At 46.8% G+C, this 25,353-nt stretch overlaps 1 protein-coding gene across 15 annotated transcripts in view; it reads left to right on the top strand.

The window, feature by feature from the left end:
* The window catches only part of LPIN1 (lipin 1), a 130,223-nt gene that overhangs the window by 71,082 nt on the left and 33,788 nt on the right, over positions 1–25,353 (top strand). For 12 of the 15 annotated variants that reach the window (XM_061433276.1, XM_061433289.1, XM_061433278.1 and 9 more), the window contains 7 exons: positions 9,215–9,415; positions 10,217–10,312; positions 13,161–13,468; positions 16,454–16,579; positions 18,687–18,791; positions 22,342–22,471; positions 24,046–24,364. In XM_061433276.1, the coding sequence (XP_061289260.1) occupies positions 9,215–9,415; positions 10,217–10,312; positions 13,161–13,468; positions 16,454–16,579; positions 18,687–18,791; positions 22,342–22,471; positions 24,046–24,364 (1,285 nt within the window). The remainder of the gene's footprint in view (positions 1–9,214; positions 9,416–10,216; positions 10,313–13,160; positions 13,469–16,453; positions 16,580–18,686; positions 18,792–22,341; positions 22,472–24,045; positions 24,365–25,353) is intronic. The other 3 variants (XM_061433280.1, XM_061433290.1, XM_061433277.1) reach the window with 1 other exon arrangement.

The raw sequence follows: 25,353 nt of genomic DNA, 5'->3' as shown, positions 1-25,353 counted from the left end.
ATTTCAGAGGTACTTCGCTTAACGGACAAATAGAAGAGATGAGGCTCCCAGCAAATGCTGAAGAATGGAGTCAACGGCAGTCTGGGAAGTAATTCAAGCATGGTCGTGTGTGGCCACAGCATTTCCTGGGTCCCTGGGATGGGCCCGGTGCCATGTGAGGGGCTGGGCGTCCCGAGATGAGCAGGCCCCTCCCAGTCCTCAAGGAGGGCAGACAGCTTGGTGAATGGGGTCTCTCCAGCCACTGGACAAATGCTGGTCCAAGTTTATCAGGTCTCTCCAGCTGGACAAGTGGCAACCTGTGTTTTATCAAGCCGCTGCCCAGGATAGGAGGAGAGGGGATCACCTTAACAGGAGAGCCCGGAGGGAGGTTCACTTCACAGAACAATGAGTTATTGTGGGTGTGGAGATGGACGAGGTAGCCTGACATGCAGGCGAAGACACAGAAGAGGCGATGGGACATGGATTAAGGAGTGACAGTAGAACTCTTGTGGAGCTTAAAGAGCTTAAAGAAAGAAGTGTCAAGGTGAGGAAGGTTTAACAAAAACAGTGATTCTGAGGGTAGTGTCCACTGAGGAAGCTTTGCACTCTCTTTGATCTATGCTAAGGTGAGGTTTCTCAGCCCTGAGTCCTGACCCACTATCCTTCCTGGGGTGGAGTATCTCCAGATTGGATGTTGCATGTCATGACATCACATATCTTTGGGCATGCCCACAAGATGAAAATGGAGAAACTTACCTTGTAGATAATGTGCCTTTGATAATAGTCTCCTTGAGAGAACTAGAAGGGGAATTAATTAAAATCACTTTTATACATTTGCATAATAAATGAGTGGACCTGATTCCTGAATTTGGAGTAAGGGGGTTGGCCTGAAATAATTCAAAGGTCCATATTTAGTTTTAATAATTGATGCTTTTCAGGCTGAAGATGCTCTGTTGATTATTTACGCTGCAGATGGAACCCCACGTGGGAACACACTTGTGGGTTTTTGCGTTCCATGTGTGTTACGTATTCGGATCTAACACAAGTGCTGCCGTGGTTTCTAACTTACGGAAGAGTATTCAGAAAGGCAGTATTCCAGTGGCGTGGAATAATCTTAGAAAGTTAGTAGTGTTCCAGGAGGTCAAGCTGGAAGTTGTCACGCTGAGAGAAATATGTTTACCTGTTTCTTAACCTCAGAGTTAAGCACGCGTAGAGAACCTGAGTTTGGCAGGAGGGGTATCTTTCTGTTTTTTTGAGGTCTGGCTCAGCTTTCCTTGAAAACCTTTTGCATGAGGGTTAAAGGAATCCCATTTCGAGCAGTAAGTGAAGGCTTATCAGGTGGAGCAGGTAGCTCCTGCCAGATCCCAAGATTAAAATCAAGAGATGGAAAAGTGACTTGGAGTGGGATGAGTGGAGAGCAGGGCTCTCAGAGCTGTTCAGCTGGAAATTTCAGCCTTTGTTTTGTGTACAGAATCTGCTTATCTGTGGTTGCTTCTTGAAGTTCCGAAGGCACTTTCTTCTTGAGGGCATGCACCCGCTCTGGGCCTTCTCCTGTCCTGTCTCAGTGGACACCACGGCTGGAGGGGAGGTGAAGGTGGGATCGGCAGGGACTCTGGCTGGCCTGGCTTCTTCACCAGCAAATTAGCTTCTTCCTTGAGGCTTTGACTTCCGATGGAGCTGACAGACGTGAAACTTGGGAAGCGGTGCCCAGCCGGTTGGCTCCTATATTCGGTACCTACTCACCAGCTCAGTTGGTATAGAATCTGCCTGCAATGCAGGAGACCCCGGTTTGATTCCTGGGTTGGGAAGATCTGCTGGAGAAAGGATAGCCTACCCATTCGAGTATCCCTGGGCTTCCCTTGTGGCTCAGCTGGTAAAGAATCCGCCTGCAATGTGGGAGACCTGGGTTCGATCCCTGGGTTGGGAAGATCCCCTGGAAAAGGGAACAGCTACCCACTCCAGTATTCTGGCCTGGAGAAGTCCATGGATAGTATAGTCCATGGGGTTGCAAAGAGTCAGACACGACAGAGCGACTTTCACTTTCACTCACCAGCATGTGTTTAGGAGGAGACGCTGGAGGAGCGGAAGGTTAAGGAGAGCGTGGTTGCCTCCAGCTAGCCTGTGCTTCTTGGTCAGGCGGATGCTGGAGGTGACCTGGGTCCACTTTCTCCCCTTGGTCTCCTGGACCCAGTCTGTCACTCAAAGAAACTTTTAATTTTTTAAATATATTTTTATGCTCTTTATTGAATTTATCATAATATTGCTCCTGTTTTATGTCTTCTTTTTTTTTTTTTGGCATGTGGGGTCTTAGCTCCCCAAGTAGGGATCAAACTCACACCCTCTGCATTGAAAGGTGAAGTCTTAACCACTGGACTGCCTGGGAAGTCCCTCCAAGAAACTTTTTAACCAAATAATGTTCATCTTCCTGAAATGAATTCTGGTTGATACAGTATTCTCCTTTATCTGTGTTGTAAATTAAAAAAAAAAAAATTGGTAAAATACACGACATAAAATCCAGTCTTTTAACCAATTTTAAGTGAACAACTCAATAGACTCCATACAAGTACACGTGCGTGGCTTTGCATTCACACAGTAGACGGTCACTGTCTAGCTCCAGAGCTCTTCTCACCTTGCACACCTGAAGCTCTGTCCCCGTGAAACGTGAACTTCCTCCACCCTGCCCCCACCCCTGGTAATCACCATTCTCCCTTCTGCTTCTGTGGGTTTATCTGCTCCAGATACCTTATACAAGCAGGATCACACAGTATTTGTCCTTTTGTGACTGGTGTGTGTCACTTAGCATAATGCCCTCAAGGTTCAACCAAGCTGTAGCATGTGTCAGAATTTCATTCCTTTTGAAGACTGAATAATGTTCCATTGTGTGTATCATACTGCATTTTGTTTATCCGTTCATCCATCGATGGCCACTTGGGTTGTTTTTACCTTTTGGCTGTTGGGAATAATGTTGCTATAAACACAGATATATCTCTTTGAGACCTTGCTTTCCATTCTCTTGGCTGTGTACTCAGAAGTGGAATTGCTGGGTCATAGGGTAAGTCTGTTCATGGGGTTTTCAAGGCAAGAATACTGAAGTGGTTTGCCATTCCCTTCTCCAGTGGACCACTTTTCGTCAGAATTCTCCACCATGACCTTTCCGTCTTGGGTGGCCTTACATGAGGCATGGCTCATAGTTTCACTGAGTTGGGCAAGGCTGTGATCCAAGTGATCAGTTTGGTTAGTTTTCTGTGATTGTGGTTTCCATTTTGTCTGCCCTCTGATGGGTAAGGATAAGAGGCTTGTGTAAGCTTCCTGATGGGAGGGACTGGCTGTGGGGACGACAGACCATGAGATGGTTGGGATGGCATCACCTACTTGAGGGACATGAGTTTGAGCAAGTTCTGGGAGTTGGTGATGGACAGGGAAGCCTGGCGTGCTGCAGTCAATGGGGTCGCAAAGAGTTGGACATGACTGAGCAACTGAACTGAACTGAGGGTAGGTCTATGTTAAATTTTTCTGAGGAATCACCATGCTGTGTTCTACAGCTGTACCATTTACCCTCCAATAGTGTATGTAGGTTCCATATTCTTTACATCCTCACCAGTGCATGTTTTTTCCTGCTTTTTAGGCAGTATTCATCCTAGTGAGGCAGGAGATGGGTCTCCGGCAAGGCATTTACAACTGGCCTCCTGTTTACATTTCTCTGGGGGTGAGAAAAGATGGACTTCAGGCAAGACACTTAGAACTAGCCTCCTGTTTGTACTTCCTGAGTGCAAACAGGAGATAGGTGGGCTCCAGGTTAGATATTTACAACCAGCCTCCTATTTGCACTTGGAGATGGAAATAACAGAAACAGTATAAAGAGCCAGGCTTTGTTTCCTGAGAACACCTTAAGATAACAGTCATGGCAGGAACAGAGAAGGGCTAAACTCCATTTGAGTAAAAGATCAAGAAGTCATTTATTAAAGCAATTATCCTTCACTTAAAAAATAAATTAATTAAAAAAATTAAAAAAAATAAAGAAGTCATTTATTTCCCATCCTTGGGGCAAGAGAGACACTGGACATGCTCAGAAAGACTTCTTGGGGGCTAAAAGGAAGGGGGCATCATCCCATAATATGTGATGCCAAGATCCACCCCCCACACACCCCCGCCTCCCCTTCCACTGGCCTCTGGGTTAGAATTCTTCTTGAAAAAAGTACTGCATGGATGTTGGAGAGGGTTCTATGGTAGGTCAGTTGAGGAAAAAGAAACCAGATAACTGGCCAAAGGAAAGCAAAGACCCAGAAGGACTGCCCTATGTAAATGACTTATCTGCTTCTTTACTGGACTCCTTCTTGTAACGGGGGCCACCCACACCTTTTTTCTCCGGTGTGCATCTCTGCCTTGCTTCTATCTTAACTAAACCATTTCTCTGTGAGCTCTCCTACTGGTGCTGTGTCTCTGATAATAAACTTTATACCTGTTTTTACAGTTTTCACCTTCTTGAGAAATGCATTTATCAGTAGGGATAAGAACCAGGGCAAGCTTTGTTCCAGCCACTGTCTCTTGCTGGTCTAGTGGCTGGGATTCCTGGTTTTCATCCAGACCACCCAGGTTCGATTCCTGGGCAGGGAACTAAGATCTCACTTCAAGCTACCACTCACTGCTGCGTCTCTGAAATCACAAATAGGTGGTAGTGAGTGCTCTCCCTTTTAAAAAATTTTCAGTGCTTGGTTCCAGCTGGCCTAGGGCATAGACACTGACAGTTCCTAGGAGCGTGTTGGCAGGTGGGGCCCTGGCTCAGTCATTTGTTAAGGATTATAGAACAGATTTTCTGCTTTGGAATGGAGATATTTTCAGATTTGCAAATAAGTTATTCAATAGAGAGGGTAGCTATAGATCTCAAAGCAACTTCTGATTATTTGTGGTAGAAAAAACACATCAGCCCACCCATGGCCCGCGCACAGGGGAAATCCCAGGGCTGGAAATCGAGGAATTGATGTCTGGCTCTGTCTTGGTTGTGGGGAGCTCGCCTGAGCCATGTTCCACCTCTGGGCTTATTTCTTTAAAACGAGGGTGTTGGGACACGAGCGCAGTCAGGGTCCTGCCAGCTTCAGAATTCTTGGTTTCTGCCCATTTACCTTGAATTTACTCATTGGTGGACGGGGAAAGGATGCTTCGTTCTCAAGGACAAGAGCACAGATCAACATTTCATTTACATTATGAAAGATGCCCTTCCAGTTGCTAAGGATTGAAGAGTGCAGCCTTTATCTTTGGATGATTGGAGCTGGACCTGGACCTTTCAGGTCACCCAGGCCAGTATGCTCATTTGACAGATGAGAGGCTAGGACAGAGAGCTGGTAATACCATCCAGTTATGAGCTTTCTCTTTCTTATGAATAAAAAATGCCAACCAGCAGGTCCTGAGGCCTTCTCAGGAGCCCTGCCAGCGGAGCAGTGACGTTGGCCTGGGTTCAGGACTCCGGTGCTGGGGAGCAGTCATTCAGGGGTCACTGTCATTCAGGGGTGGGCAGAGCCCATATGTGAGGGTCGTGAAGTTGAAGGAAGCTGTGGGGGATGGGAGAGGGGCTCAACATAACCAAAGCCAAGGTCAGATTCCAGGTTGGTGATCTTGGGCATTTGCTGCCTTGCACATTTGCTTGTCCTTCAGTTTTCCTACCTGAAAGGCCTTATACCTACAGGGTTATTGTGAGAATCACATGCATATGAGGCCATGTATATGACAGAAGGGGCTTCCCAGGTGGCGCTTGTGGTAAAGAACCTGCCTGACAATGTAGGAGATGCGGGTTTGATCCCTGGGTTGGGATGATCCCCTGGAGGAGGGCATGGCAACCCACTCCGGAGAATTCTTGCCTGGAGAATCCCGTGAACAGAGGAGCCTGGTGGACTCCACCCCATAGGGTTGAACACAACTGAAGTGACTTAGCATGCACGCACACATATGACGGAAATTGTAAAAAAATGTTATTATACTGCTGTCTCATGAGCCCAGTATGTTAAAATGTAGGTTGACCATTGTGATGATGCTTTCGTTTTATAAAATGACTCCCTAGAGAAAGTGTCAGGGTTATAAATAGTCCTTTTCTCTATGGCTCAGGAAATGTCCCGCCTCCCCTTGTGCATGGAGTTGGTTAACCTGCACCACTAAGCCAACTTAGAATGTGTGAACTTACGAATTTAGGTACCTGGGCCTTAGTTAGTGGTGGAGGCTGTGCAGCTGGGAGGCAGGTCTGTGCATCTCTGAATGTGTTTACTGAAGGTCTGCTTATTTTTGCATCTGAGGGAGGAAGTGTATTAATCCAGAGAACGTCATTTAAAGTTGTACCATGAGCCAGAGGACTTTCTCATGCTCTTTTCTTTGAGGGTTTTGCTCACTGCTTCAGGTCTCTGGCTTGTTCTGTTAGAATCAAATCAGCAGTTCTTGTTTGCATGCAGGGCAGTTGACTGATCAGTTTAGTGCTTCAGTTTCCTTTTTTTGGGAGCAGGGAAAGTCATAATCATTTCTGCTTATGTTGTAGGGGTTGAGATGAGAGGCTCATAAAAGGTAGTTGCTTATTTTTTTTGGTAATAATTTGAAAGGACCAGGCTTGATCCTTGGCCTCAAGGAGAATCTGGCTTCACTGAGTGACATGAAAACCACATGGCAAAATGGACACACATCAGAGCAAGAAAGTTCACAGTTACAAGCTGTGTAAATGGAGGTTTGCCAGGGCCAGGTGGGCACGTGTGCGCCGTGACAGCTGCTGGAGTCATCGTAGGGACCCTGGGTGGTAGTCAGTGTGGTCAGTCCCATGGGCTCCTGGTTAGATCTGCTGAGCAATCTAACCTGTCTGAGGGCAGGGAAACCTGCCGAGGGCTGGGGACCCATCGGTCAGAAGTCACGTTGTGTGACCCCTTGGTGCTCAGATGATATTGAAACCACGTGGCCTCACGAGTCCACCAAAGTGTACAGAGTGGAGAGGACAGAAGTGTGTGGACTCGGCCCTGAAGTGGAGGTGCAGCTGGAGACGGAGGAGGCAGGACCCAGCAGGGACAAGACCGTGAGCCACATCCCCAGGGGAGGCTGGGCCTGTCTGAGCGTCTGAGTCCTATCAGGGCGGGCAACTGGCATCTGGCAACTGGCAACTGCCAGCGGGTGAGGCTGTCCAGGCAGCTGGGTGGGTGCGGGTCACACTGGGGTGGCCGGTGGGGCCCCAGCTGTGAGGCCAGGACCAGGGCCCAGCGCTGCGGGGGCTCCCGTTGCTCCGGCCCCCAACGTTTCCCTCGTTTCTCCCCTCACTGCCACCCTTTAGGCTGGCATCTTTTCTTGTCTGCATGATCATCTGCAGCCACAGATTGGCCTGCCTGCTTTCAGGGTCTTTTCCTGCCAGCTTTCTCTACCTTTTTGTAACCGCGGTGCTCTTTCTAAGTCATGGATGAAGTCATCATTTTGTGTTCTCGAGTCCCCAATGGCTTCCCGTTGCTACCACGCCTGGCCTGTCTCCTGGCAGGTGTCAGCTCTGGTCCCCCACTGTGCGTTCCCTCTGCAGGCGCACATCTCTCCACGTACAGCGTCCTGTCCGCCTCCCTCTGCCAGTGAGCATCGCTGCCCTCCTCCCCGCCTGCTAACTGCCAGCTCCTCCACAATGGCTCTTCTCCTCCCCTGGACAGAATTCCCTCAGTTTAGTTCAGTTCAGCTGAGTCGCTCAGCCGTGTCCAACTCTTTGCCACCCCATAGACTGCAGCACGCCAGGCCTCCGTCCATCGCCAACTCCCGGAGTTTACTCAAACTCATGTCCATTGAGTCGGTGATGCCATCCAACCATCTCATCCTCTGTCATCCCCTTCTCCTGCCTTCAATCTTTCCCAGCATCAGGGTCTTGTCAAAGCAGTCAGCTCTTTGCATCAGGTGGGCAAAGTATTGGAGTTTCAGCTTCAGCACCAGTCCTTCCAATGAATATTCAGGACTGATATCTTTTAGGATGAACTGGTTGGATCTTCTTGCAGTCCAAGGGACTCTCAAGAGTCTTCTCCAACACCACAGTTCAGAAGTATCAATTCTTCGGTGCTTGGCTTTCTTTATAGTCCAAATCTCATATCCATACGTGACTACTGGAAAAGCCATAGCTTTGACTAGACAGACCTTTGTTGGAAAAGTGAATTCGCTCAGCGTCTCCTTAAAAGAGACAGCCTCATGGATGTGCATTCTCCTTCTCAAGCCCAAGTCCCTCTGGGGGGAGGGGGCCTGCGTCTTTTGAATCTATCTTCCCAGCACCAGGCCCCTTGCAGAGCAGCGGCCCTGGATGTTTGTTCAGGGGACTCCAGTGGGTCAGCTGTGCAGACAGCCTGAAGCCCGGCACAGATATCCCTCAGAATGTGAGAGCATGGGGCAGGCTGGCAAGGCCCAGGGTGGAAGTTGTCCAAAATAAAAGTCACTTTTTTTTTTCCTTCTAAAGGAAAAATAGTCATTTGTCTCTAGTAATATTATTAAATGCCTACTCTTTTTGGGCTTCCCTGGTGGCTCAGCTGGTAAAGAATCCACCTGTGACGAAGGAAACTTGGGTTCGATCCCAGAGTTGGGAAGATCCTCTGGAGAAGGGAAAGGCTACCCACTCCAGTATTCTGGCCTGGAGAATCCCATGGACTATACCACAAAGAGTCGGACATGACTGAGTGACTTTCACTTCACGTCACTTCACTCTTTTTGATGTGGGGGGGAATATGAAAGATTTCACATACAGTCTCTCTTCTCAAGAGTCTTGAGATTTGGTTTGTAAAACCTGCACGTGAGTTAGAGCAAGAACCGTAAGGACGGTGTCAACAGGTACCGTGGACTCGGAGAGGAGGCCCAGGGACGACTGAGACTAAGCCTTGCCGGGTGGCCGGGGTTTGGGGTGGGGGTAGCTGAGTGAGGCGTGGGAGTCCCATTCTGGTAGAGCAAAATGCCCTGAGCAGGGTGTGAAGTCGGGCGTGCGGTGCACACACGTTCATCCTGACTGGCTCTAGTGAAAGTGTCAGTCGCTCAGTTGTGTCTGATTCTCTGTGACCCCATGGACAGTAGCCCACCAGGCTTCCCTATCCATGGGATTCTCCAGGCAAGGATACTGGAGTGGTTGTCACTTCCTTCTCCAGGGGATCTTCCTGACCTAGGGATGGAACCTGGGTCTCCTGCATTGCAGGCAGATCCTTTACCGTCTGAGCCACCTCTGGAGCTGAATTAATTGCGTGTGTGTCTCGCTTGTGTCTTTGTCGCCCAGGCTCAGACCATGAACTACGTCGGGCAGCTGGCGGGCCAGGTGTTCGTCACTGTGAAGGAGCTCTACAAGGGGCTGAACCCCGCCACCCTGTCGGGATGCATCGACATCATCGTGGTCCGCCAGCCCAACGGGAGCCTGCAGTGTTCCCCCTTCCATGTGCGCTTCGGGAAGATGGGGGTCTTGCGCTCCCGGGAGAAGGTGGTGAGTGGCCTGGGGGTGGGGGCAGTGTTATATATCCGGAGCTCCTTGAGGACCCTGATAGTTAGGTCTCCTTCGGGAAGGCTGGTCCCTAAATTGGCAATTAACAGCTGTTCTCGTAAACTGTGACTGTGTCAATTTCTCCAAGATTTATAGTGGCGTAAAGCAACTATTTACTAAGCTCTGGGCGGGGGGCGGGTCTGGCATGCAGGAGGCTGGCTAGTTTCTGCTCTTCTGCTCTTCGGCCTCAGCTAAAGACTCGGGGTTGGAGGCTGGGCTCCTCCATGGATGCTCTGGTTCACCGGGCGGGTGATCCTCGGCTGGACTCTGAGCTGAGGCTGTCGTCCAGAATGCCTCTGTCCTCTCCACGTGGCCTGGGCTTCCTTACACGTGGCTGGCTGCAAGGGCGAGCCTCTTGCAAGGGAGGGAGCTGGGCGAACTAGCTTCAGTAGTCACTGCTGCTGTGCTCAACTCACTGGGCGATCACAAGCCTGCAGGGATCCAGGGGATGGTTGGGGGTGGGGCGTAGATTCTGTTTCTTTTTCTTTTTGGCTATGTTGTGACGTGTGGGATCTTAGTTCCCTGACCAAGGATCGAACCCATGCCCCCTGCATTGGAAGCATGGAGTCTTAGCCACTGGAGCACCAGAGAGGTCCCCTAGACTCCATTTCTCAAGGGACCAGATTGACCTGTAGAGATTAGGGACTGTGAGATATTTGGGAGTGTATGTAACTGAAGTGTGTGTAGAGACCTGGGCATTCCCTGTGATGTTTCCTGTCGTGGTGAAGTATGTTTTTCCTTCAGGTTGACATAGAAATCAACGGGGAGTCTGTGGATTTGCACATGAAACTGGGAGATAATGGAGAAGCATTTTTTGTTCAAGAGACTGATAATGATCAGGTAAGGACAGCTGGGTGATGCTTGCATGCATGCTCACTCAGTCGTGTCTGACGCTTTGTGACCCCATGGACTGTAGCCTGCCAGGCTCCTCTGTCTGTGGGATTTCTCCAGGAAGAATACTGGAGTGGGTTGCCATTTCCTCCTCCAGAGGATCTTCCAACCCAGGGATTGAACCCAAATTTCCTGCCTTGGCAGGGGGATTCTTTACTGCTGAGCCACCTGGGAAGCTGGGTGGTGATGCTTACTTCCTAGTTTTGAGATGCTTCTCTGGGAGATGCAGGAGAAGTGCAGGTGCCTGCTGTGTGGGTGAGGGCGGAGGAGGAAAGTGGCTTTTCCCTGAACCAGGGGATCGAGCCGCAGGGTGGGTGTGTGCTGTGTCCACATGACGCATTGGTCCCCGCCTCCTCCATTTGCCAGGGAGACAGAGGAGCTGAAGGATGCTGGCCTGAAGCCATCATCCAAAATGTACAAATTATACCTGTGTGTCAAGTCTCGAATGGCTGAGTGCTCTCAGTTTTGCTTAGTGAGTGACCAGATCACATTAATTTTTTATTATTAAAAACTGTTTAACAGCTTTATTAAGATAGAATTTTTACACCATGTGGTTTATCCATCTCAAGTGTGCAGTTCTGTGGATTTTAGTGTTTTCACAGATACCTGCACTGATCACACAGTCAGTTTTAGAGGGTCGTCATCACCTCAGAGACAGGCTATCCCCTCCCCTCTCCCTAAACCCCCAACTCCCCACTACCCTGAGCCCTCAGCAACCACTAATCTACTTTCTGTCTCTATAGACCTCCCTAATCTGAGCTTTCGTCTGAATAGAATCTCATGGTTTGTGATCTTTGGCTCCTGGCTTCTTTCATGTACCCTAATATGTTCAAGAGTCACCTGTATTGTGTCTGTGTCCATACTCCATTCCTTTATTCGGCTGAATAATATTCCACTGTATCTACAGACCATGTTTCGTCTATCTTTTCATGTGTTGGTGGACACTTGGGTTTGTTTCTACCTTTTGGCTTCAGTGAATAATGCTGTGTACAGGTATTCTTATAGGCATATGTTTTCACTTTGGGGAGTCTGTACCTGGGAGTGGAATTGCTGAGTCATTTATTTTTGTTGTGCAGTTGCCAAGTCGTGTCCAACTGTTTGTGACCCCATGGACTGCAGCACGCCAGGCTTCCCTGTCCCTCACCATCTCCTGGATTTTGCCCAAGTTCATATCGATTAAATCGATGATGCCATCCAATCATCTGGTCCTCTGTCGCCCTCTTCTCCTGCCTTCAATCTTTCCCAGCATCAGGGTCCTTTCCAATGAGTCAGCTGTTTGCATCAGGTGGCCAAAGTATTGGAGCTTCGACTTTAGCATCAGCCCTTCCAAAGAGTATTTACGGTTGATTTCCTTTAAAATTGACTGGTTTGATCTCTTTGCTATCCAGGGGATTCTCAAGAGTCTTCTCCAGCAACACTGAGTTTCACACTGAAGCTGTTGTCCAAAGCCGCTTTGCCATTTTCTGTTCCCAGCAGCAGTGCACGAGGGTTCCGATCTGTCTGCAGCCTCATCATTACTTTCTCTCTGGCCTTGTGATTCTAGCCATCCCAGTGGGCGTGAAGTAGTATCTCATTGTGGTGTGGATTTGCATTTCCCTATTGCCATGATGTTGAGCGCTTCTTGACATGCTTATTGACCTTGTGTATGTATTCTTTGGAGAAGTGTCTGTTCAGATCCTTTGATCATTTTTTTATTGGGTTATTTGTCTTATCATTTGAGCTGTAAGAGTTCAGTATATAGTTCAGAAATAAGTACCTTTTATGATTTGTTAAGGGACTTATATAATTTATAAGAGAGATGATTTGTAAAGATTTTCTTCCATGGTGTGAGCTGTCTTTTCACTTTCTTGATGTTGTCCTTTGAAACACAAAACTTTTCAATTTTGATGAAGTCCGTTTTATCTGCTTTTTCCTTGTGGCTCATGATTTCGTTGTCATATCTAAGAATCCTTTGCCAGATTCCAAGTCATGAAGATTTACCGCATGTTTTCTTCTAAGATAAACCATTTCTTTTCACTCTTCCATTCACTGAGAAAGTCGCTTTGAAGGGATCTGATGTAGTGACTCCTCAATAATCCGCTTGAACTGGTTCCTTTATGGGAAGATAGCCTGGCTATCAAGGAATGGCTCTGAGTAGCTTCAGGCTTTAAAATGAATATCCACAGTTTCAATCTCAGGACAAAACCGTCCCAGGCTTTGCTTTCTTTCAGTCTCCCCAGAGGTGTGACCTATTTCCCATCCCTCCCAGCCTCAGCCTCACCTTCCAGGTGTGGATTGTATACGTGTAGTACATGATTTGAGGTTCTCTAAGCCCCTTAATTTTATTTGGTTTTTGGCTGCACCAGAAAAACTTTCTTTAAAAATTATTATCATCATCTTAATTCAGTGTGTATTAAAAATACACATATGCATTCTTTTTTACATACACACACACTGGAGTGCAAAATTGAGTTCAGTTCCCCGGGTATTATAATAACTCCAAGCCGATTTTTTTCCTCTTTTCCCTGGAAATTTCAGACCATGTTGAATTTTGGTAGTCTGAAATGACTGAAAATTACTTTGCTTTCTTATAATTATGAAAACGCAGGATTCAGTACAAAATGGCATTTAGTGACATGTTGACTTTATGACCATCTATCAAATCCTGCATTTGGTTGCCTTGCGCTCCTCATCACACCCCTCCACCTGTGCTTGGACCTCTGAATTAATGCTGGCGGGTTGTCAGCATCGTCCCAACCCTTAACCACCCGCCCCCAGCTAACCTGGTTCCTTCTCGAACATGTTTGCTGCCCTTCAGGAGGTGATCCCCATGCACCTGGCCACCTCCCCGATCCTGTCGGAAGGAGCCTCGAGGATGGAGTCCCAGCTGAAGAGGAACTCCGCAGATCGGATAAGAGGCCTGGATACCAACACATCAGCCCAGGTCTCCCCTCCCAGTGAGACCCCATCGAGTGGCTCTTTAGTGAAGAAGCGCAGGAAAAGGAGGAGGAAGTCACAGCTGGACAGCCTGAAAAGGGACGAGAACATGAACACGTCTGAGGATGAAGACATGTTCCCCATAGAGATGAGCTCGGACGAGGAGGCCGAGCCGCTGGACAGCAGTAGGTAAGTGTGGGTGACAGAAGGGTGAATTCAGTGTTTCAGATGGTCCTGTTTTTTTTAATTGATATATACTTGATTCACGGTGTTATGTTAGTTTCAGATGTATAGCAAAATGATTCATTTAGATGTGAATATATTATTTTTCAGATTCTTTTCCATTATAAGTTATGATAAAATATTGAGTAGGGTTCCCTGTGCTATGTAGCAGGTCCTTGTGAGCTACCTATGTTGCACATAGCGAGTAAATGTTAATTCCAAACTCCTGTCCCCTGCTTTCCCCTTTGGTAACCATAAATTTGTTTTCTATGTCCATGATTCTATTTCTCTTTTATATATAAGTTGATTTGTATCTTTTCCTTTTTTAAAGATTCCACATGTTAAGTGATATCATATGGTATTTGTTTTTCTCAGTTTGGCTTAGTATGATAATCTCTAGGTCATTCCGTGTTGCTGCAAATGGCATTATTTTATTATTTTTTAAGTCTGAGTACTATCCCACTGTATATAGGTTCCACATCTTCTTTGTCCATTCATCTGTCGATGGGCCTTTAGATTGCTTCCGTGTCGTAGCTGTTGTCAGTAGTGCTGCTGTGAACGTTGTGGGGCAGGTATCATTTTGAATCATGGTTTTCTCCTCTTGTATTTGCCCAAGAGTGGGATTACAGTAGAAAGATTTTTATAAACGTTTCCCGCCCCCCCCCACCACACACAGAACTTCTTATTTTTCTGTTAATGCATTTAAGACTGAATTTTGGAATCCTGCAGGCCCGATTCTAGAGTCACATGAAGCTGGGATGGATGTTGTAACCGAGACAAGATTTATAATAGTTTGGTGATAACTCCAGCCTTCCAGATCAGAACCAAGAAACGGGAGCTCAGGAAGTGAACACTTCATTCACAAAACTGTTGTTTCAGAACCTCCTTATTCTCACTTGAGCACCAACTATGAGCTCGACAGTTGGACCCATTGATAGCCGGGGGCTGACCTGTGATAGACTTAGGGCCATAAATGAATCTAGAATGTGATCAGTTTATCCACAAGCAGACTTTTCCTTTTCAGTTTTCATGAGGCCCAAAGTTGAGTTGAGTTGAGTTGAGTTCAGTCGCTCAGTCGTGTCCGACTCTTCGAGACCCCATGAGTCGCAGCACGCCAGGCCTCCCTGTCCATCACCAACTCCTGGAGTTCACTCAGACACGTCCATCGAGTCAGTGATGCCATCCAGCCATCTCATCCTCTGTCGTCCCCTTCTCCTCCTGCCCCCAATCCCTCCCAGTATCAGAGTCAACTCTTCCCAGGAGGTGGCCATAGTACTGGAGTTTCAGCTTCAGCATCATTCCCTCCAAAGAAATCCCAGGGCTGATCTCCTTCAGAATGGACTGGTTGGATCTCCTTGCAGTCCAAGGGACTCTCAAGAGTCTTCTCCAACACCACAGTTCAAAAGCATCAATTCTTCGGTGCTCAGCCTTCTTCACAGTCCAACTCTCACCTCCATACATGACTACAGGAAAAACCATAGCCTTGACTAGATCACCTTTGTTGGCAAAGTAATGTCTCTGCTTTTGAATATGCTGTCTAGGTTGGTCATAACTTTCCTTCCAAGGAGTAAGCATCTTTTAATTTTATGTGGTTGGAAGCCGATGGTGGTGGTTGTTGTTGAGTATCAGTCTTGTCCAACTCTTTGTTGGGTGGTGGTGGTGGTTGTTCACTCAGTCGTGTCCGACTCTTTGCAACCCTGTGGACTACAGTATGCCAGGCTTCCCAGTCCTTCACTATCTCCCAGAGTTTGCTCAAACTCACGTCCATTTAGTCAGTGATGCCATCCAACCATCTCATCCTCTGTCGACCCCTTCTCCTCCTGCCTTCAATCTTTCCCAGCATCAAGGTCTTTTCCAATGAGTCAGCTCTTTGCATCAGGTGGCCAAAGTATTGGAGCTTCAGGTTCCACATCAGTTCTTCCAATGAAAATGCAGCGTTGATTTCCTTTAGGATTGACTGTTTTGATCTCCTTGCTGTCTAAGGGACTCTGGAGAGTCTTTTCCAGCACTGCAGTTCGACAGCATTGCTTCTTTGGCTCTCAGTCTTCTTTATGGGAGGGTGGTCAGGCTTATTACAGTCACCTGCCCTGCATGGCTTTTAATTGCAGAGTTTAGTGTCAGATGTTTGAGGTCACATCAAAAACAGAGACAGGTGGCCTCTGCATGGGTGAAATAGTGGGTCGTATTTCTTATTAAAGTGTGCTGTGCCTGAAAGGAGGTAGATTTGCAGCCATTTTGCAAGTATAAGATAGGATTGATTGTGTCATTTATTTATTGTGCTGGATGAAACATTGTCTCCGTTTGGTCATTCAGGGATTTGGTAGCTCAGTCGTGTGTGGCAAGAGTTTTATAACCTCTGGGTCCAGTTTCGGGTGCCACCCAACTCTCAGGCTTTTGCGAGATGAAGTGTGAAAGATAAATCTGTAGGGCCTACAGTGTAAGTGGGCTTCCCTGGTGGACAGTGGTAAAGAATCCTCCTGGCAATGCAGAAGATGCGAGTTTGATCCCTGGGTCGGGAAGATCCTCTGGAGGAGGAAATGGCAACCCACTCCAGTATTCTTGTCTGGAGAATCCTATGGATAGAAGAGCCTGGAGGGCTGCAGTCCATGGGGTCACAAAGAGTTGGACACGACTGAACGACTGAGCACACACGCACGTAGTGTAACTTAACAGTAACAAGCAGTGTGGTCATCAAGCCCGTCTAAGTCCAAGTTCTTAAACTTAATCATTTTCCAGTGATAATTGAGCCAAAGTGTAAACACACGAAACATTTCTCTGAGTAACTTTTTTCGTTTCCACTGCTCAGAGTACACCTGGGGGTATACCAGCAGATCATGTTGATCTACAAAGCATTAGAGATAAGGAGAAATGGAAACTTGCCTTTATTATGTATCTATCGGTAAAATCTCTTTGACTTTGATGTTTTTTGTTTTTTTTTTTCTCTTTCTCCAGAACTATTCCTGATGATATACCTCCATTCCAAGAAGATGTCCCTAAGGAGAGCCGTTCCCCTGTCATGACTTATCCTCAGTCAGCCTCTTACCCTAATTCTGACAGAGAGTGGTCACCCAGCGCCAGGTGAGGGGCTGGTGTGTGTCCATGTGTGTTTGCCTGTCCTGGTCCAGAGGATTCCAAGTCAGTCACAGGAGGCACGTTTCACAGTGAAATCTACGTAAAAAAATGAATAGAATTAGAACCCCCCAAAATTCACCTTATGCTAGAAGGTACAGATCAGGATTAAACACAGAACATGAGCAGATCTTAAACTTCTATCTAGTAGCAGAATCAAACTGCAGATATGAAAGGGAAACCATGTGTGAAGTTACATAAAGCTTATTGTCAGGGGGAGAAAACAGTGACAGCCTTTTTGGATACGTATCCCTAAAGTGAGATTCAGGAGCAGGGCAGCTGCAGCAGGAGCCCTGAGGTCATTTGGGGCTGTGAGAATGATGCTGTCTTCCCCCGCTGCCCTCAGTGATTTTGGTTTCCCTAAAATGGACTCTCAGGGGCCATCGACTTCCAGGATGAGGTTGAAGAACCACAGCTGCTCAGTGTGCAGAGAAGACTAAAACATTTCAGGCTGTGAAGCCTGTGAGGACACGTGAGCCCTTCCGAGCAGTTTCCAGAAGGACTGGGCAGGGGACAGATCTGAAGTGTGTGGGGATGATTATCACCCCCGTCAGGACAAAAATTTGTTCTTGGGTGGCAAAAAAAAATATCTTAGATATTACAATAGCCATGTGACCTCCAAAGGGGCATAGTAACATAAGCAGACGTGGAGTATATTCAGGGCATTAAAATTTCATGGTGGAGGGAGGTCTGTTAGGAAAGAAAAGATCTTAGGGGTCTGGCGAGAATGCAGCAGAGATGGGCAGCTCTGGTCTAGGTGACAGTGACCTTCTTGGGTTACACATGCTCCTAACGTGTTAGGTTTGCTTCTGGTGTCAGAGCCCCCAAGTCCTGGAACATGCTTCAGGGCTTCCCACCTGAAGAATACACCTCTCCCAGTTCCAGTTTGACTGGAGTGATCTCCTTAATGAGACTGCATGGTCATCGCCGTGCGTCAAAGTTGAGGTTGGAGAGAAACAGACGCATCACGTGATCGTGAATGGACATCAGCCAGGGTAGGACTGGAGGCCTGTGGAGTCCCCTCCCAGGGGTCTGTCCGTCCTCAGGCCAGCCCTGTCCGGTAGAAACATAATGCTAAATACATATGTAATTTAAAGTTTTCTAGTAACCATCCTTAAAAAGTGTAAAGAAATTGATAACATTAATTTTGATGATCTATGATGTATTTATTAAAAATTATTTTCAAGTAATCGGATTTTTTTCAAGTCATCGTTTTGTAAAACACTGTGAAACTGTTTCACATTCTCATTTTCACAAGCCTTTGAAGTTGTGTATCTCAACATGTACAGACCCCCTCAGTTTGAACCAGTCACACATCAAATGCTCATAGCCCCATGCGACCTATGGCTATCTTGTTGGACTATATAGGTATAGACCTTTATAGAACCTCATACATTCTCTCCCGTGGTCTGTGGAGTTATAACCCTAAGGAGGGAAGTACATAAGTACATAGTACTTTAGGAAGAAAATTATGTGGAATATTTAGAAGTCACTAATAGGTAGAAAACTCTGCTCAAACATTCTACATTAATTTTAAGCATTTAAAACAAATCCTTTAAACACAATCCTGAGTACGTTTCTCTGTCTTCTATGTTTTGCTCTATGAGTCCAGAATAATAACCGTGTCAGGTGAGGTGATCTGATCATGGTTAAATGAAATTACAAATTAGAATAAATAGACACATATCTATACTTGGGTTTATGTGTTTTCTTTTAAGAGACAATTGCCAGCCCAGATTACCAAACCTTTTGGAGTATGTCATTTGATTAGGCACTAAACTCTGACCCAAGAAAAGCAATTCACTATGGGCCTGCAGATGAAACAGAAAGTGAAACGGGTGTCTTGGCAGTCGTCTGTTTTCATGGTTAAGAAGATCATGTTGATTTCTCTGTGATTTCAACATGTGGTCCTCTGTCACTGTCAGCTGTCCAAGTACCTTCACTTTCTTATAGGTGTTATTGTGAGAGTAGTCAAATAACTGATAAGAAATTTTGTTTCATTGAATTGACCTCTGATTTCTCTTTCTTTTAATGTGGATCACGTGGTATGCCGTAGCCTGGTAGATTGCAGGAGGCCCCCCCCTCATCTGGCGGTTGCGGCCGAGGGCGGTCTTTCTAGCTCTTGCCCTCCACAGTCTTCCCACTTCCACGCTTCGGAAAGGTAGAGGGGTTATTTTCCCGCTGTGGATGTTTTTATAATAAAAACTTGGCTCTAACTCTTATAAATAAGTAAGTTTTGCCATTAACCAAATTACTTATGTGGAGAATCCGTATAGATTCTTGGAAGTGAAAATTTTGATCTAACCCTTACCAATTTATTTATCCACTAACCAAATTACTTATGAAGAAAATACATATAGATTATTTCTTTTCCTTTCATTTTAAGCACTTATAGATGGTTATATTTTTTTAAAGTACTAAGTTTGACTCTGGAAATTAGGGTTAAGCATAGAGTCCTTTCTAATTTTGTGATGTGCTTTGAAAAATAGAATAAGGAATTGAAGATTGGGATATGGTCTTTGTGTCTGGGGTTGTTCAACAAATAAGTTTACAAAACTTTTCAGATATCACTTAAGTATGTCTGCCTGCCCATTTAGTCACTCAGTCGTGTCCGACTGTGATCCCATGGACTGTAGCTCTCCAGGCAAGAATACTGCAGTGGGTTGCCATCCCTTCTTGAGGGGATCTTCCTGATCCAGGGATTGAACCAGGTCTCCTGCATTGCAGGCAGATTTTTTTTTACCATCTGAGCCACTAGGGAAGTCCTATCATTTAAGCATAAGGAGAGTTGTTATTGTAACTCAGTAAAGAGCTTATAGACTTTCTGAGTAATATGATCAGATGTGTCCACAGCATTTGTAGAATAGAATTTTGGAGAGTAGCGTAGGATGGACCAGAAGGTTCAGAATCCTAGGTTAGGGTAGGATGGACCAGAAGGTTCAGAATCCTAGGTTAGTGTAGGATGGACCAGAAGGTTCAGAATCCTAGGTTAGAGTTTTCATTTGATGCAGAAGTCATAGGTTCCTGCCTCCATTCCCTTGGAATTGCCCACACTTTGACCTGCCTGCTTTGTGAAAAATGAGCAGTGATGCCTTGATTAACTTCTGCCTGGGAAACTGGTTTTCTTTTTGAAGAACCAAGTCTCAGGATATATTTAATACTTCCCTCCCAGGTTATGGGTGCAGAACAAAGGCCATTTTAAAATGAGGTCAGCTAAGTTGTGAGCAGTTATATAACTGATGTGCCTAAATGGGATTTCAGCAAAAATGCCGATAGTGATTATGGCTAGTAAATGCATTATTGAAACAGATCAGTCAGTGTGACCTTGAAGCTTACTTTTTTGAACAACCTTTGATCTTGAAAGTCTCATATTCGATAATGGGCAATTTTGGAATCCTCTTTCTCGTCAGTCACACTCAGTGTCAGGAGTCTCTTCCCTCGTTTATGTCCCGTCTGTCTGAATTCCCTCAACACTCAGCACAGATGGTCCATGTGTATTTGGGTGCAGCGTCCTTCTGTGGGGCTGGTGTGGCTGGGGGCACGTGACTGAGGGGTGGTGCGCCCGGCGTATGGATCACACAGGGCTCAGTCCTTTGTGAATCTGAATTTGCCCACCTCAGCATCTCGATGGCTTGTAGCTTTCATCACAGGATCAGATGTTAAGAATTCTGGATTTGGGCAGGGTGATGGAGACCTGTGTTCAGTGTTTACATTCTCCTAGAGCAGGGATCCATAAACTACAGCCCGTGGCCCCAGTCTGGCCCACCCTCTGTTTCTTTAGTTTTATGGGGGCACAGCCAGTTTGTCCACATACTGTTTGTGGCTGCATTTCCACCACAAGGGCAGGCTCGAGTTGTTGCCACAAAGACCACATAACCCCCAGAGCCTGGAGTACTTGCTGTCTGGCCTCTTATAGAGGAAGTTTGCTGACACTTGGCTCCAGAGCAGGCTCAGCCTAGATGGCTTTACTTTAGTGCAGTGGATACTGTTCCAGAGAATTGTTATAACAAAATAAAAAAATATGTTCCTTTTAAGCAAACAGTTTGAGGTTTGGGTGCTGCGCTGATGAGGGTAGGAAGCCAGTTACGATGGGCTTCCCCCTTGATGCCTCTGGAGAATCATCCAGGTCAGAACTGTTGGCACAAGGGCCCCTTGCTGGAGGCCACAGTGCTCCCTTTGCACATTTCATGGTCCTGAACATGTAATTCTGGACACCTTGGTGCCAGAAGAGCCTTGACCCTCAGGAGAAAAGCAGAATTAGGAAGCTGGAGGAAGCAAGAGAAAGGAGGTGATAAGCATTTTCTCTCTCAGATGTCTGGAGGACCCAGAGTTCCTTTCTCAGGGGGTAGCTTTCTGAAGGGCATACTCTGTGTGTGTGTGTGTGTGTGTGTGTGTGTGTGTGTAGAGGTGTCCCCTTGGTTACATACCCACAGTATGCGATCTCAGGCTCCTCCTCTCTGCAGACTGGCTACATCGAGCCTGAAGGCTGCCACATGCCTTTCCATGGATGGAGGGTGCGGATGCCAAGGGAGGAGGGACCAGCCCGTGTCTACTTCAGTGTGAAATGATGCAGAGAAGCATTGAATCTATTTGTCTGAAAGGCTGGACTAAAGACAGCCAGCGTCAGTTTAGCCATTAAAGGTCCCCGTCTGTCTGAGACAAGCTTTGGTTCATCTACGAGCTCGCCTTGTCCCGATAGGCAAGTTCTGTCCCCTCGAAGCTGATGTCTGACTCAAGCAGATACGTGAGACCAAGCACATGATGTGAGGTGCTTGAGAGAGCCCGTGTGAGGTGTGAGAGAAGGTGGAAAAGGAGAATTGCAGGGCTTTCTTTCTCACGTCATTAAAACTGTTGTCTGAAAGGAAAGGGTATAGGAGATCAAAGACTGAAATAATCAAGTGGGTCTTTTTTTCTCATCCATATGTTGTTTAGAAGGCTCTAAGAATTTTGTGCCTAAATCGATGGTTTCTGTGGTTGGACAGAAGTAAGACAGCTCGGGTCTCAGGAGAGAAAAATATAGAAAACGTGGAGACCCGAATGCAAGTCACAACCACTTAAAAGCTCGTTTGAGAATTAAGCCTCATGCTGTGTTGTTGTAGGAAGAGTCTTAGCAAATAGGAATCTAGGAAGTATTTCTTGAAGATAAAATATTTTGCAGAATCTCAGCTCAGAGAGCCCTGCACATTAGTGAGTTACTGGTAGCATCCAGCATTTGTGGTAAAGTTGACATATGATCCACTTCCTTGTTTTCAAAGTTGGTGCAGATGTATACATATCTTGATGGGTGCATGTCCGAGATGGCCCGGACCTATTTGCAGCTGCGTGAGAGTTGAGGAGTTTGGTTTGGAAATTGGGCTTGCCAGGAGCATTGAGATCAGAGAGAGGCCTGCAAAGATGGCAGCAAATTTTTTTCTTCCCTTTTCCATTTCATCTCTTTTTTTCCATTTCCCCCTTTTAAATGCTACTTCTCATCTTTACTTGGAATTTGGCAGCAGGCTGGGACAAGGTTACCCAAATGGGGGGTGCCTTCTCCTGGGCGCATGTTCTGTCCGCTCCTGGTGGCCACAGAGGGGATAGTCACAAAGCTGTGGTCGCAAGGCAGTGGTGTGTTGGGGCCGTTTTCTAGGTTCTCTGAACCACAGAATGCTGGGCACAAAAACATTTCCAAAGTTTCTCTTCCCACTTTAATCTTCCATTTGTGTTTCCTTAAGTCCTTCAGTTTCCCGACCGTCAACACCTAAAAGCGATTCAGAACTGGTCAGCAAATCTGCGGATAGGACAATTCAGAAGAATAATCTAGAAATGCTCTGGCTCTGGGGAGAACTGCCCCAAGCCACAAAGGTAGGTTTTTTTTTTTTCCTTCCTTATTTCTGCCATCCATCAAAGGTAGTTTCTGAAGACATGAAATGGTCACAATCTTTTCTTTCAAGAAATTTTATTTCATATTCCAATTTGTTAAAAGAATCTTGAACTATATTATGGTATTTCAAGCTGCTGCTGCTGCTAAGTCGCTTCAGTCATGTCCGACTCTGTGTGACCCCACAGACGGAAGCCCACCAGGCTCCCCCGTCCCTGGGATTCTCCAGGCAAGAACACTGGAGTGGGTTGCCATTTCCTTCTCCAATGCATGAAAGTGAAAAGTGAAAGGGAAGTCGTTCAGTCGTGTCTGACTCTTAGCGACCCCATGGACTACAGCCTACCAGGCTCCTCCATCCATGGGATTTTCCAGGCAAGAGTACTGGAGTGGGGTGCCATTGCCTTGGTATTTGTAAATACTGTAAGACCCTTAGAAGATGCTACCACCTCTTGTATCCCCAGTAAATCTTTGTGATGTGAATAAATAAATGAATGAGTAAGTGAAGACTGAAAGCATTTCTGTGATAACTCAAGGAGACAGCTCTTTGGAGAGTAGGTCTGTTGAGGCTGAAGCTGTGGGTTCATTCCCTTTCTAGGTTATATTTAGCTTTCATGGAAAATGCTGATTTCTCTGCCTATAAGCGGTCATGCTGACCCAGCCAGCCATCTTTACAAATGCACGTCACCTGTTGCTGGAGAAACGGCACAAATGTGCAAACCCATCACTTTTGGCAAAACAGTTCCGGCCACAGATCCACTATTGCATTGTTTTCTTCTGTGCTTGAAGCTGTAGGATCAGATGCAGAAATGCATACCCGCTCCCCACTTTCCAGCCCACAAGCTGCGTTTTGATTTCTGTTGGATAAATCTTTTCCATAACTGGAAACTCCTTGGAGAGTTAGCGTCAGAAATGCCCTTTTCCCACTCATGGGAACCAGCCACCAAATCTGCCCTTGTTCACTTATGTTTTGGGGGTGGACTTCATTGAACTGTAACACACATACAGAGAAACACCCAGATCCTGAGTGCCAAGATGGAAACATCTTCACACACTTCACACAGGTGAATGTGTCCACGTGACCTGCACCCAGACCAGGACTAAATCAGAACTTGAAAGCCCCCCGACCCTTTGCAATTACTGTTCTGACGCCTCCCCCCCCAATAATGATAAACCCAATCTTGACTTTATAGCAGAGTTTAGTTTTGCAAGGCTCGCCCTGTTACCATGTGTCATAATTCACTTTCAGCACCTTGATCGCCCTGTGGTGTGAATATATTCCCCTTTCTCCCGCTGGACACTTGTGTTAGATTGGTGGTCTCATTCACTCACCTACTCACTCACTCCCATTTGTTTTCTATGAAAGTTCATTTGCTTTGGAAACACGATCCTTGGTTTCCAGACCTTTCGGCAGGTATGGGAGTCACCAGGTGCGCCACCCCCTCCCACCCGCTAAGGCTTCACTGTGTCCTGTACAGTTGTGCCTGCCCAGGGCCCTTTGGTTGACTCGACTCTTCTCTGACCTTTTCTCTCTCCCTCCCTCCCTACCCCTTTGATCCAGTCCTCGCCACACAAGCTGAAAGAGTCCAGCCCGTTGAACAGCAGGAAAATCTGTGATAAAATGCACTTCCAAGCCATCCACAGTGAATCTTCAGATGCGTTTAGTGACCAGTCGCCAACACTGGTCAGGGCATCTCCGGTGCAGCCATTGCTGGAGCAGAACAAGCCGCAGACAGAGATACAGTTTGTGAACGAAGACGATGTCGAGGCCTTGGGAGCAGCGGCCCCCCCTTTACCCACGATTGAGGAGCCCAAAGCCCCTTCTGCCAACACTGCCCCAGTAGCTGCAAGCAAGACAGACTCGCCTTCCAGGAAAAAGGGTGAGAAAGCCAATGCTTCCCAGTGCCTTCCTGTGCACTGGGGGCTCTGCCCACCACAGTCTCTCCCCCACCCCAAAGTTCAGGATTCTTCAGAGGGGAGACAGGACATCTCTCCTGTTCAGTCCCTTGCCCTTTTGCTGAATATGTGTTTTCTCAGAATTGAGTTGTAGAAAGTCTAACCTGAAGGAGGCCTCGGGGATGGTGCAGTGATCCATCCCCGCTGCCCTCCACGGTACAGGCCAGGGATGCTGGGTCCCCCACGCTGGGACTGCACCAGACACTGATGATGAAGCCAGTCTGCACCCCGCTTTCCTTGCCCCTGGTTTCCCTCTAGTGCATCGCCCTGTGCTAATTTCTGCATGCCGTGTGTCACTGTTTCAATGATTACTTGTTTGTTTTTTTGCCTGACTTCCGTACTAGAACATATGTGCTCTGTGAGGTCAAGAATATTTCTGTCTTTTTACCTGTTTCCTTGGTGTTTCGTATAGTGGTTGGCGCATGTGGGGGCTCCATACATGTAGTCAAATGCCCACCTGGCTGCCTGTCCAGACCAATGACATGAAGCCCCATCTGTTGGCCACATGGCTTTGTGCACAGTGGTTCTAGTCTGTATGAACCGATGATGTAATTCTTTGGCCACAGTAAACTGGAAGGCTGCAGTCTTGGTGCCCAGGGGCCAACGATGTGTCATTCAGGAGGCTTCAGAGTACTGATGTGGAAGTGCTCAGTGAAAGCTTTGCTGTTTAGTGATAATAATAACAAACCAGTACGGATAATACTAAAAATACCATCACTGTGTCAGTGTGCTGAGTGCTTAGTACCTCTCAGGCCCCTCCCAGCTGGGGAGCTGAGGCTCACTGAAGCTACCTGACTCACTCAGTGGACTCTTCTGAGTAGATCTGCACACGGTGCTCAAGTGCTCTTTCTAGAGAGGCTTAGAAGTCTGTGAGGTTGCATCTGAAGAACGGTGCTCTGACCTGACCCGTGTG

Source organism: Bos javanicus, chromosome 11, assembly GCF_032452875.1.
Source record: "Bos javanicus breed banteng chromosome 11, ARS-OSU_banteng_1.0, whole genome shotgun sequence".
NCBI classification, from domain to species: domain Eukaryota; kingdom Metazoa; phylum Chordata; class Mammalia; order Artiodactyla; family Bovidae; genus Bos; species Bos javanicus.
The sequence above is the reverse complement of the archived record's forward strand: the minus strand, read 5'-3'. Positions and strand labels throughout refer to the sequence as shown.